Source organism: Thamnophis sirtalis, unplaced genomic scaffold (assembly GCF_051295495.1).
Source record: "Thamnophis sirtalis isolate CommonGarterSnake01/CBP01778 unplaced genomic scaffold, rThaSir2_p1.2 scaffold_1, whole genome shotgun sequence".
Lineage (NCBI taxonomy): Eukaryota > Metazoa > Chordata > Lepidosauria > Squamata > Natricidae > Thamnophis > Thamnophis sirtalis.
Genome location: NW_028261381.1, coordinates 48,264,196 through 48,277,400, shown reverse-complemented (window position 1 = coordinate 48,277,400; position 13,205 = coordinate 48,264,196). Strand labels below are relative to the sequence as shown.

Sequence of the window (13,205 nt, the reverse complement as noted above, 5' to 3'; positions counted from 1 at the left end):
AACTCATAAGCAGCTACTATATCATAACTTAGTTTATTCCTTAAAAGCACATTACATCTGTAATTTAGACAAACAGCTTCTGGATTAGATTCTTTGGCATAAATAATGTAAAACATGGTCTGTTTTATGTACAAAATTTAAGGCAATGATTAGATACTAGAGCATTGGCCTTTTTGTCAGTCATCCCCTTTCCTTAACCCTTTGGATCATTCAAAAAGAATCAGAGCATCCCTTAGAACAGGATTCAATGAAATGTGAGGAAATGTTGCTTGAAGGACTCTAGTTGCAGGGATGAAGGTTTTTTTTTATCTCTTCACGTCCTAGAAAAAGAGGGTTTAATCCAGGCTAAAAAAAAGTATGTTCTGTAAGCAAAATTAGCACACCCATCAATGTGATTTCAAAATGATGTGGACCCTCGTTTACTTGTGGCACTTTATGTGATGGGATGGAGCTGGGAGGAAAAACTAGGCAGCAACAAAGAGTGCTTGGTCAGTAGAGCCTGAGAATATGGAAAGTGGAACCGTCTGCCTCAGGATGCCACCTGTCTTTGGTCAATCAATTGGAGAACTCAAGTACGCATTTACTATTACAAACTTTGCTGTTAAAAGTTAAATGCAGGATGATGCCAAATTCATCCCTTGAAAAAGTCAGAATTTTAAGAAATTGATAGTAATGTGTTAAATAAGTTAAGCATTACTGAAATATAAACATTTACAAAAGCTTATAGCGGCCTTCAAAGTTCTAAATATACATGAAGTGCTGTTGATCAGATGTGATGGAATCAACTCTGGGGCTGTCCATTTACTGTCAACTGATACCTATTAAAAAAAAAGTGGTATGATGAGTTAAGACAGATACTCCTCCACTAACTAGCTAGCTATCCCAATGGAATTCATCTCGTCTGACCTAGATGTGATTGCATTATCTGGCAGTGTGAGGGTGAAATTATCAGCTGAATAAAGCACAATTAAATGACTGTATTGGTCTAGTTATCTTAAAAACAGTTTTCTAGATACCGCTTCCTACCATGTTTCCCCGAAAATACAAAATACAACCTGTCCTGAAACTAAGGCCTTGCCATTTTTTTCGTGTGGGCAAAAATATAAGCCCCCCTGAAAATAAGTCCCACGGACAACCCCCCCCCCCCCCCCCCCACAGCCAGCCAGAACACTGCTCACTGACCTAGCGGTCTCCCCAAGGCAACAAGCCGTGGGGGCAGGGGCGGGAAAAAGGTACTCATGTTGCTTGCTGCCTTCGGGATACTGCTAGGTTGGGGAGTGGCATTCTGCCTGGCCTGAGGGGGGAGTTGCCAGGCAGCTGCTCCCTTGCGAGCAGACTTCCAAAGAGTCAGGAAAAGCCTCAGGGATGAAGCAGCCATGAGGTGACCATGCTCATGAGCAGCTGCCCGGAAAACCCCCTCTCTAGCCGGGCAGAGCGCCATTCACTGGCTTAGGGGGTATCCCTAAGGCGCCAAGCCACATGGTGCTCTGCCCACCCCCCAGCTCCCACTGGCACATTCGGGATACCCCTTAGGTCAGTGCATGGAGCTCTGCCCAGCTGGAGAGGGTGGCTGCGCAAGTGCCTGTTCCTCCCCCAGCTCGCATGCCTCCCAGCCTGACCATACCCTGGCCCAGCTCTCCCTGCAGGGCCAGGGTGCCACCGCCGCTTTTGCTGCTGCCACTGCGCTTCAAGCAAAACTTGTTCTCCAGCTTCCAAACTCCGGAACTCGGCTTCCAATTCTTCCAGCTTCCGGCCGGCTGCCATAAGGCCCACAACCATAGAACGCACTCCTAGAGTGTCCGTTGCTGGAAGAATCGGAAGCCGAGTTCTGGAGTTTGGAAGCTGGAGAAGAAGTTATGCTCAAAGCGTGTCGGTGGCAGTGCCCTGGCCCTGCAGGGCATGGTGAGGCTGGGAGGCATGCGAGCTGGGGGCAGAACAGGCTCGCGCAACCACCCTCTCCAGCCAGGCAGAGCTCCATGCACTGACCTAGGGGGTATCCCGAATGTACCAAGCCACAGGAGCTGGGGGGCGAGCAGAGGGCCACGTGGCTTGGCACCTTAGGGATATCCCCTAGGACAGTGAATGGCACTCTGCCCGTCTGGAGAGGGAGTTTGCCAAGCAGCTGCTTGTGAGCGTGGTCACCTCATGGCTGCTTCACCCATGAGGCTGTGCCTGGCTGTTCGGGAGCCCGCTCGCAATGGAGCAACTGCCCAGCAACCCCAAAACAATAAGCCCTCCCCTGATAATAAGTCCCAAGCCATATTTTGTGGGTCAAAAGACAATAAGACCCTGTCTTATTTTCGGGGAAACACTGTAGTTCCAGGATCTTTTGCTAGAATCACTTAAATCACCTAAAATATTCAAAATGTTGCATCACCATTCTTAGGCTGTTTGAAAGCAAAACGTTCAGAGTGACTAAAAAGAAATCTGTGGCCTTTTCATATTTTTCGGTGTTACTTTTGTTTTCTCCCTATTTTATGAAATCAAGTTTTTAAAATTGACAATGGTGATAGCAGCATAGCTGTGGGACCAAGTCCACATCTAACTAGTACTCAAGCCATCATTTCTTGGTTTATCCAGAAGACAATTACTAAATCACACAGCTACTCAATTTCTCATGTGTTGGTATTAAAAACTTGTTTGGACGAATACTGACTGGCCAGTTATCACAGTGATCTTAACATTCCTCTCAATAGCAAAATTAAACAGATAGCAAGATTGCAATTTGAGTGATTGCTGAATTCTACAGAAAGCAAAGGGGTGGAATATTGTAAAGCACAGCCTAAACATATGAAGTGAAATTCTCTCTAGATTTTCCACTGCCTCTTTTAGGAGGGAGAGGAACTCATATTTGAAACAAGCAATTATTATTTCTTCTGCTCAGTCCATTCTGCACTATCCAGCTCTAAGAGTTAATCCTTTCATTGCATCTAGCCCAACTTGATAGGTTGCATTGCTACCTTTTTACATGCTGACCATCCAAACATACCATTGGGAGAATCCCTTGACTAAATCTTCCTTTGATAAGTCAATCAGCACCTTTAAAAAGAAAAGTCAGAACTGTTAAGCTGCTTAATTAAATATTAGAGTTACAAGTACAGGGTTTTAAAAAATAAAGTATAAAGTATATTTCCACATATAAACTGCCTAGCCAGTTCATAACACAGTACTGCTATTTACTGTTTGCCTCTTTGTATTTTTAAAAAACATTTCATCTAAAGCAGGGGTCATCAAATTACAGCCCATGGGCTTGATACTGCCTGCCGAAGCCATTAATCTACCCGCCTTCTGGAGGCCGGGGAGACCAAAAACAGGACGTGCAGAGGTCTCTGGAGGCCAAAAAATGGGCCCATTTTTGGGCAGCACAGAGGTACTGGAGGCAAGGAAGGCCAAAAATGGGATGTGTGGAGTCCTTGGGAGGTTTGTTTTTTTGCCTCAAGAGAGCAAAACAAAGTTTAATTTGTGTGTATTGTTTGGACTGCTAAATTGACCACGTCCATCCAGTCACATGACCACCTAGCCATGCCCATCCAGCTGGTCCTGCCCCCCAAAAGTCTGAGGGACCATGAATTGGCCCCCTGTTTAAAAAGTTTGAGGACCCCTGCTCTAGAGAGTAGCAACATTTTGAAGTTATAGAGCAATCCATAGTTATTGCCAAAATAATTTGTATGGCAAGTTCTTTCTTCAAGTGTATAAGGGTGGAGGAAGTAAATCCACAGGAAGATGTGAATAGCATCTTTTAAAGAGGATCTTACCTTTCCAAGTTCTTTCCTTTCATGTGAAATAAGTGACTTTCTGTTTTTCACAGCTACATCTAAGGCTCGTTTCTTAATGTCTTCCAAGGTGTCATTAAATTCAAATCTAAATGTATGAAAAAAAATGCTATATAAATAACAATCCTCTAATGCAGTGGTTCCCAAACTTGGCAACTTTAAGACTTGTGGACTTCAACTCTCAGAATTCTCCAGCCAGCAGAAGTCCACAAGTCTTAAAAGTTGCCAAGTTTGGGAACCACTGCTCTAATGCAGCCATTCCACAAGCTTTCTGGATTGGGGGACTGGCAGGATGGAGAGGGGATGGTTCCATGTGAATGGCAGGTGCATGGGCTGCACTCACATAAATAGAGCTTTGCATGCCCATGCACACTTGCCTGCTGCTTGCTCTTAAAGTTCTGGTTTTTTATACAATATATTTCTGTTTATTTATATTCTACCTTTATTTTTTTATACATAATTCAAGGCGGTGAACAAACGTAATATTCCTACCTCCTCCTATTTTCTCCACAACAGCCCTGTGGTGTTGGACTGAGACAGACTAACAGGCCCAAAGTCACCCAGCTGGCTTTTTTTATTTCTCAAATTCAAAATTTGAGATTATAGAAAGTGGAATTATAAAGGTCATATTTTCATTTACTTAATTACTGCACAATCTGTAGATTAGTGTTTCTCAACCTTGGCGACTTTAAGTCCTGTGGACTTCAACTCCCAGAATCTGGGAGTTGAAGTCCACAGGACTTAAAAGTCGCCAAGGTTGAGAAACACTGCTGTAGATAGTGATCTTTCTTTCTCAAGCCGAAAGGCAATAAGTGACTCCAAATCCTTTTTGCATCTAAGAATCACGGGTGATATGTATGGTGCACCTAGGACTGGATGTTTTGAAAACGGTGCCAGAGAAAAGCTGTGACCCTAACAATAAAGTAAAACTTAAATTGAGCTCTAATTACGTCACCTAATGAGTATTGCATATTTTTGACTACCATTATGGGGATATCAGGTGCAACATCTAGGCCTCAGCAGAAAGCAATGTCATTACAGCATTTACTTACTTCTCATCGTACCGAGGATTCAGTGTTCTTTTTTTCACAGTAGTTCTTCTTCGGGTTATCCATCTTTTGTCTGGGAGCAAGTAGATGCGAACATATGGATATGCTCCATGCCGAGAGCATGGCAGTAAATTTCTTATGGGTAGAAAATGGTAGCATATTTACAATCAACAGACTGAGAAAAACTTCTGAAGGAAAGATTCAGTCAGGTTAACCTTTTTCTTGAATTTGAACAACAGCAGCAACAGCAACAAAAACTTAGAGGATCTTTGTCCATAATAGGCTATTTTTACGATAGAATTGCTACTAAAGTTGAGCTGGATTGAATTGAAATATATAAAAGGTCCAGTACTTGCAGTTTTCTGAACAATCAGGAACCCAGTTTAGAAGAGTTTTTCAGTGGACATATGCATGCAATTACATGGGGAAAAACCCCAGAAGCTTCAACTGGACCGGAATCGAAGGTGGGTTTCTGCTGGTTCACCCGGGATTGGACGAACTGGTAGTGGTGGCGGTGAGAGGCTCCGCCCACCCACCCGGATGCTTCTGCACATGTGCAGAAGTGTCGCATGCAGTGCACGCATGAGCCAAGTGGTAGCAAAATGAATTGAAACCCACCACTGACTAGAATGCAGTTATGCCCACATGATACCTCTGCTTTGTGAGCTACGCTGGCTGCTGTTTCCTTCTAGGTACAATTCAAGGTATTGCTTCTTACTTATAAAGCCCTATGGGGCATGGGGTCTGGTAACACGAAGGACCCTTTGTCTCCCATAATATCTGCCCAGACAATTTGATCTTGCAGGATAGGTGCATTCTAGGATCTTTCAATTACGCTATGCCTGAAGTGCACCTTCTCTGTCACTGCACAGAGAACCTCTGGATTGAAGTTCTCTTGGGATCTGAATGCCCCCACTTGTTGGTGTTTCAAAAGGCCCAGAAGATGTGGCTCTTCGCTCAAGCCTTTGATGGGGATGATTGAAGCCTCCTTTTAACCCAGGTTACTTTCTTTGGTTTCCATCTGCTTTATTTTTCTGCCATCTTTACCAATTTCATTGTTTCTTGTTGTTTTTCATGTCTTGTTTTTCATGTTTTAGATAATTTGTAAATGGCCTAGAATTGTTGGGAGTTGAGCACAATATAAATTTAAATAACAACAAGCTGTTCAGCCAACAATAGTTGCAGACTGATTGGAGGATTCAATCTAGAAAATTTAGAAAGGGAAACTGCTATGGATATATTCATTCCATTAAGCGAAGATTAAAGTAAAATAATTGCCATTATACCCAAGATGTGTTAAGGGAAATCCAAATATGAAAAAGAATAGTATATCTCTCAGAACAAAAACATAGATGGATTGCTAAATATTACTGTACCTGCATGAGTTGACCAACACAATGAGAGATTGCCTTAAGGAAGCATACCGAACAGTGATGTGAATCTCTCCCATAGACCTTCCATCAGAAAGTGTCCCACTGCAAGATAATTGGCTTTATTAAAGGAAGTTCATGACTGAAGCAGCCAACTACTTCCTGCTTGCTTCAAAGCCAAACTTCAAGTCTAATCCCATGGAAGAGTTAAACTTTTTTGTTGTTTGATATTATAAACAGATTTTAGAGGAAAAAACAACACCATTAGAAAGAGAAAAGAAAGAGATGCTTGTGCATTTTATTGTACAGGAGTGAAGCTGCCTTTAAATCACTTCCCAAAGGAAGCTTTTTGTATTTCAGCCAAGATATACCTCTTGGTAGTTGTGGGAATTAATTTTTCTCTCTCTAGTGCATTTCAGTATATTCCAAAACTAAACTAATATTAAAAGAAAAACTTTAGTCACGGTGGTATACATTTTTCTAATATTAAGAAAAGCAATTAAGACCTGGATATTTCAAAAGGCCTTTGAAGAGAAAAGGATTTAAAAGGGATTTGTTGCTGTGTTAATAGTATATGGGTCATGATTCCTCAGCATAGGAATATTTAACTATGCATATTGCTGGTCATTTTTAGTTTTGTTCTTTTAATCTTATTTATGATTTGATTGTAAGACACTTTAACTCAGTTGAATACTGAAACAGTATACAAGCCTAGTAAAATAAAGTAATATGTAAAATTCTAACCATGGAATATTAAGAGCACTTATGCACAAAAATATAGGATACACTAAGGTGACCAGATTTTCAGATTGGTAAAGAGGGACACCATTGACCGGGGGGGGGGGGCGCTTGATTAAAAATTTTATTTTTTGTCAAAAGGTCACCCCAGGACACTGAAACCAGCATAAATACGAATCTGTTGCCAAACAAAATTTTGATCACGTGACCATGAGGATGCTGCAACAGTCGCTAGGTGTGAAAAATGGTCGTAACGGTCGCTAAGTGTGAAAAATGGTCATCAGTCACTTTTTTCAATGCCATTGTAACTTTGGTCACTAAATGTTTTCCCCCTCCTCGAGACACCTTACTTCTTCCTTCATTCGTCTTGCTTATCTACCTTCAGCTTATCCGTCTTCTGCTCTTTCCCTCTCTTCCTTCCTTTCTCCTTCCATCCTCTCTTCTTTCCTCACTCACTCCCTTCCTCCTTTTCTCTTCCTTCCTCCTTCCATTCTTTCAGCTTCATTTCTTTTGCCTATCTACCTTCTCTGTCTTTCTGCTCTTTCCATTTCTCTCTTCCTCTTCGCTTCTGTTCCTTCCTCCTTCCCTCCTTTCCTATTTCTTCCTTCTTCCTTCCTTCTGCCTATCTACCTTCACCTTCTCTGTCTTTCTGCTCTTTCCCTGTCTTCCCCTTTCCTCCCTCCCTCCCTTCTTTCCTTTCTAGTTCCATCTTTTCTTCTTTCCTCTCTCCCTCCCTTTTTCTTTTTTCCTTCCTTCCTCCTTCCTCTTGCCTATCAACTTCATCCTCTTTGTCTTTCTGCTCTTTCCCTCTCTTCCCCTTTTCTTCCAACCTCCTTCCCTCTTTTCTCCCTCCCTTCTTCTTTTTCTTCCTTTCTTCTTCCATCTTCCTCCTTCTCCTTCCATTCTTTCTCCCTCCATCCATCTTTTCTCCTTCCATCTTCTCCCCCCTTCCTTCTTCTTTTCCTTCCCCCCTCCCTCCTTCCTTCCCTTTCTCGCACACAGGAAGGGGAGGGGAGGCTTTCTAGTCGCTTTCACAGCATAATTTCTTTATCTAACTTTTAAAAAACAGTGTGCAAATCAAACTCAGTTATTATCTTCTGTTGTTGTTACAAATTTGCAGCTATTCCATTCTTTCCGATAGGGAACTGTATTTCCCAAGATGCCTCAGGTCCTCAAAGCGCTGAACGCTGTTTTGCAATTGACTCCAGCGAGTCCTGGTAGCCGCCGGCTGGGGTGGCTGTCAGGGCGCTGACGGCGGAGCGGACGCGCTGTTTGTTACTGCTTCCAGCAATCGAGATGGACGAGGGAAGCGACTGAAACAGACGCTGCTGCAGGAGAGCGAGGCGGCGGCCAGCCGTTTCAGTCGCGCAGAGAACTTCCACTCGGTTCTGGGGCTTCTGCCGGGCGGCAGCAGCCCTGGAACCGAGTGGAAGTTCTCTGTGCGACTGAAACGGATGCCGCTGCAGGAGAGCGAGGCGGCGGCCGGCCGTTTCACCTCACGCAGAGAACTTCCACTCGGTTCTGGGGCTTCTGCCGGGCGGCGGCAGCCCCGGAACCGAGTGGAAGTTCTCTGCGCGACTGAAACGGACGCCGCTGCAGGAGAGCGAGGCGGCGGCCAGCCGTTTCACCTCACGCAGAGAACTTCCACTCGGTTCCGGGGCTTTTGCTGGGCGGCGGCAGCCCCGGAACCGTGTGGAAGTTCTCTGTGCTACTGAAATGGACGCCGCTGCAGGAGAGCGAGGCAGCGGCCAGCCGTTTCACCTCGCGCAGAGAACTTCCACTCGGTTCCGGGGCTTCTGCCGGGCGGCGCCATGGGAGGCAGAAGCTCCAGAACCGAGTGGAAGTTCTCTGCACGACTGAAACGGCCGCCGCCGCAGGAGAGCCACAGGGGAGGGCAGCGGGACGCAACCACGCCTCGCGGACTTGCGGCGTGGTCGCTGGGAACCGCTCAGCACAGGCGCCGCCACGCCGGCAGAAGCTCCGTGAGTCCATGACTGAGTGAAGTTCTCTGCGCGAGTGGCGGCGGCTGTTTCACTCGCGCAGAGAACTTCCACTCGGTTCCGGAGCTTCTGCCTCCCGTGGCGGCGCAGCACAGGGGCTGGCTGTGACGCGAGGAGGTGAAATGAACTCTGCAAAGGGGGAGAAGGAGGGCTGTCTCCTCCCCCCAGCGCCTCCCGATTCACACCAGTACCAATCCATTCCATGATTACTCACCAGTGAGTAAGCGCAGCTGCAACCAAAACAAAAGACGAAATGAAATGGAGACTCGTGCAGGAGTGCTAAGCTAAGTGGAGTCCAGGCAATCAGTGAGCTGGTTGGGATGGAAAATTTTCAGCACGCGGCGTGCTGAAAATTTTCCATCCCAGCCAGTTCACTGATTGGCGGGAGTCCAGGCCAATCCAATCAGTGAGCGGCAGGCTGGGCTGGGCCTTAAATTTGTAGGATAGAATGGAACGATGAGCCAGCCCAGCGAGCTAGCAGCTGATGTCTTCCTGAAATAACCACTCTGATTCTTGAAGACCTTCTTCCAAAGCACTATTGCTTTTCCTTAATTTTCAGGGGGAAGTACCTGAAAATTATAATAAAAGACTTATTTCCCAGAGAACACAAGCAAAATACTAGCTCCTTCCATGTATATATGTAATACATGTCCCACTCACTATATCATACTTTCATCCATTGCAGCTCTTTCCCCACAAAAACTACATTGTGTGGCCTCTGTCAACAAAACCTTGCCCAGTTGTATTCTAGCCAAAACCCAGATCTTAAGAAATGCAAACTCTTTCATATGAGAGTTTGAGTTGACCTAGCTACTGGTAGGAACCTCAAATTTTCTATAGTGCACATCTATAAATTAAGTACAAATATTCAAGCATACAGAGTTCACCCTATCTATTTTCAATACTATAAACAATTAAGGAAAGAGTGAAGTAAGTATTTGGGCTAGGTAGGTCAGTTTTGTGTTACCAAATATAATTGTGAAATAAAATACCCAGCTAATGTTCAGTCTGACTTACTTATTGAGGTTCAGATTGCTGCAAGTTATATCCATGATTGAAGAGGCTTCTGTGCCTAAAGATGCGAGGCTGGGAGCAATCTGGAGTCTCTGCAGAGCTGGTAATGTTAGGGGCACTCTAGTGGTCTCTGGAAGTGTCAAGGACTTGGGGTCCAAGCCACCTGTACCTCCTTGTTCATTGATTCCAGCAACTGCCTCTATGACAATGGGCTCTGACAGTTTTTCATTTCCATTAAGTTTAGCATTGCTGTCCACTTTGTCACTTTTACATTCAGGAACATCAGATTCTTTGTTCCCTTGGACTGCCTTGGGCACTTCTTCTGGTGGTGGTGGTGGAGGAGGAGGAGGACGAGGTGGTGGCAGCTGTGCCTTGTTTTGGTCCTCGTTCGGTTCTGGGACTGAGGCAGGAACTTGTATTAAGGCATTAGCCCCATTATTAGTGTTTTCTGAATCAGGGACCTCTATGTCCAGAGCCTAAGGCAGAAAATCATTTTGTTTATTTAAACAAACCAGACTCTTTAGAATCCCTTCAAAACTGCTACCAAATTATTAATGCTCAGTGAGAGAATATGCAAAAACTGTTAAATATATAGCATGCAATTATATTAATTATAAATAACATGTAGTTTCTGACTTGGCCTTATGAATGTATTGCATTATGGACTTCCTTCCTTCCTTCCTTCCTTCCTTCCTTCCTTCCTTCCTTCCTTCCTTCCTTCCTTCCTTCCTTCCTTCCTTCCTTCCTTCCGCATTGCCACCCATCTCAAATGCATGACTCTGGGTGGCTAGCAATTAAAACCAAAATAAAACAATAAGCTAAAGTATAAACAACATGAAATAGCCATGAGACACCAACACATAACAAATATCCGCTGTTAATTCAGTCCAGAAACCCCATTCAAGGACCAAGTTTTTTCAGTCTGAAATAACTGTACATCCTTGTCTAAAGGCAAAATTTTGTCTAACCATATTCTGGTCAATTTAGCTACGAAATGAAAGGCCTTTTACTGCTGATTCTGGAAAAGGGGAGGTAACAACTCTCCAGTGAACACAATGACTGAAAAATCACAAGATTCCTATGTCCAACATATGACTATGAAATATACTGTAGCATGTGCTGTGTTTACTGCTTAACATTGTCATTTACCCTCATTGTTGCACTTGTACAAAGGCTGTTGTCTACATACATCCATTACTGTTTAATCTTATGTACTATTTACATAGCTTTTTGTTGTTTATAATGAAGGTGTTTTTTGTTATTTTAGTGCAATATCTATACCTACAGTAAATGATATGTTTTCAGGCAGATATTTGCTTGCAAAAGATGTCGTACTTATTTCATCAGATATTTTTAGAGAATTTTGCCTTGATTCTGTATTGATACCAGCAACTCTTCTATTACCGTAGAAACTGGTGTTGCCATAATCCTTCCCATTTATGAATTTTATTAGCAACAGCTGGAATTATTTTACTGAGAGTGAAAGTGAGATAAATTTAAACTGTTGTATAATTTGTAGCATACAAATAAACCCAGAAATCATTTGGACCCAGGTGTGTATGTGTTGTTGGTTCAAACCAATTTCCATTTAATTGCTCACTTGGGAAAGAATGCAAATTATACTGTATGTTGGAAATGTATGTATCACATATCCACCTAAGATTATTCCTTTGAAAATCCATGAGACTTCTGTTCCTAAACTCCCTAGCTACTCTTTCAAAGTCCAAAATCCATCACATGGAAAAGAAATTTTTATATTTTAAAATATAGCAATGTGGTGGTGTATATAGTCAAGATAAGAAATTCATTTTTGAAATTAATCATTCACTTGATTTAAAAAACTGTTTTCCACACACAACGTGGAAGCTCTGCAGCCAACTATTCGTTTTATTACTAAGATGCCCCCAATGATCATCTTTTTGGGCTCTGGGTGTCAAAAGATTTAGGGTGCACTTCAGACATGCAGTATCTTACTCTTTAAAATGTTAGTGGTGGTGAGGATATAGGACGCTTAAGTGTTCCTTTAATTTCTGCTTCTCCTCCTCCAACCGGTCTTTTTATTTATAGAATTAATATGTATTTATTAGAAATAGAAAGGAATGACAGTCTTGGAAGGAAGACAAACACCAATAAACATTCAAATCTAGCACGTTATAGGAAAATATAGCTCTCTAGGACTAGGTATTGTTGTAGTTTAGCCCAGTTTTGCTCATGAATAACCACAAAATACATTCAGTTAAAAAAAAAAACCATTCATGCATGTAGGAATTAATGCAGTAATTACATTCAATCTCTAATTAAGCCAAGGTTCAGAAAAAAAATCTGTTTTTAATTAAAAATTACTATAAATTTATTCAGAATAACTGCTTGTGTGTAAAACTAACATCAGTTACTGAAATAACTTCAGATGGAAAGTGTTCCATAAGACCCAGGGAAGAACTACCAGCCACTAACATGCCATCCTAGTTATAAACAAATACTCCACCTATATAGGGTTACATTAATATAAAGAGGCAAGATCAAGAGATACCTTTGAAGCATTAAAATTCATAATCCACTTGGCATGGATAATATAGGCCTATATATGATGTAAGTTTGGTTTCAGTGTAGTTCTCCAAGACTCATTATCCTTAGAAGACATATTTAGTCAAATTATTAGTATATTAAATTTTATGATATGGCCACCACCATCTCTTACTTCGTAGGAAAAAATATTAATTTCACGGACACACAGAAAAGTTTTCCACAAAAACTGATAAAATTATAATGGGAGGGAAAAAAAGAAAACAGAAGAAATCTAAGCTTACTTTCAGGACAATTTTCAGCTTAATAGAACTGTCCACACCAGAATGATCCAGTTGAAAATTTTGTTCAAGTGTCATCTCAGGGTTCTTTAATAAGCGAGCAAGGGAAATCACCAAAGTCCCAAGGGCATTCTCCTTCTCCTTATCTTTGATCTAGAACAAGGAAAACAGAGGCAGTACAAATAAGCAAGACAAGTGACTCTTGGCAGTGATTTAAACCTTCCCCTTTCAGATTACGTACACCGCCATTATGTGAATCAGCAGCAATTTGTCCATTTCAAATGGGAGCATTGAGACAAGATATATTGAAAGGAAATTCACCAATTAATGGCAGCCATTTAAACCTCTTTATGGGAAATGACTACATTATCTTTTATAATGGATGAAGAAAAGCTAATGGTCATGGTGGGAGAGCTCTAATAATAAGGGCAGAATCAATTATATCTGAGCTGTTATC

General features: G+C 42.5%; 1 protein-coding gene across 2 annotated transcripts in view; it reads right to left on the bottom strand.

Annotated features, from left to right (window-relative positions):
- Nucleotides 1-17: 17 nt before the first annotated feature.
- The window catches only part of ESYT3 (extended synaptotagmin 3), a 56,155-nt gene continuing 42,967 nt past the window's right edge, over nt 18-13,205 (bottom strand). The window contains exons 17-23 of one of the 2 annotated variants that reach the window (XM_087711416.1): nt 12,752-12,901; nt 9,948-10,420; nt 6,199-6,297; nt 4,826-4,957; nt 3,756-3,861; nt 2,990-3,039; nt 18-818 (exon numbers count right to left, since the gene is read on the bottom strand). In XM_087711416.1, coding sequence (XP_087567542.1) covers nt 782-818; nt 2,990-3,039; nt 3,756-3,861; nt 4,826-4,957; nt 6,199-6,297; nt 9,948-10,420; nt 12,752-12,901 — 1,047 coding nt within the window. In that variant the 3' untranslated portion in view covers nt 18-781. Of the gene's footprint in view, nt 819-2,989; nt 3,040-3,755; nt 3,862-4,825; nt 4,958-6,198; nt 6,298-9,947; nt 10,421-12,751; nt 12,902-13,205 lie in introns of those variants that run through there. The other variant, XR_015696123.1, reaches the window with a different exon arrangement.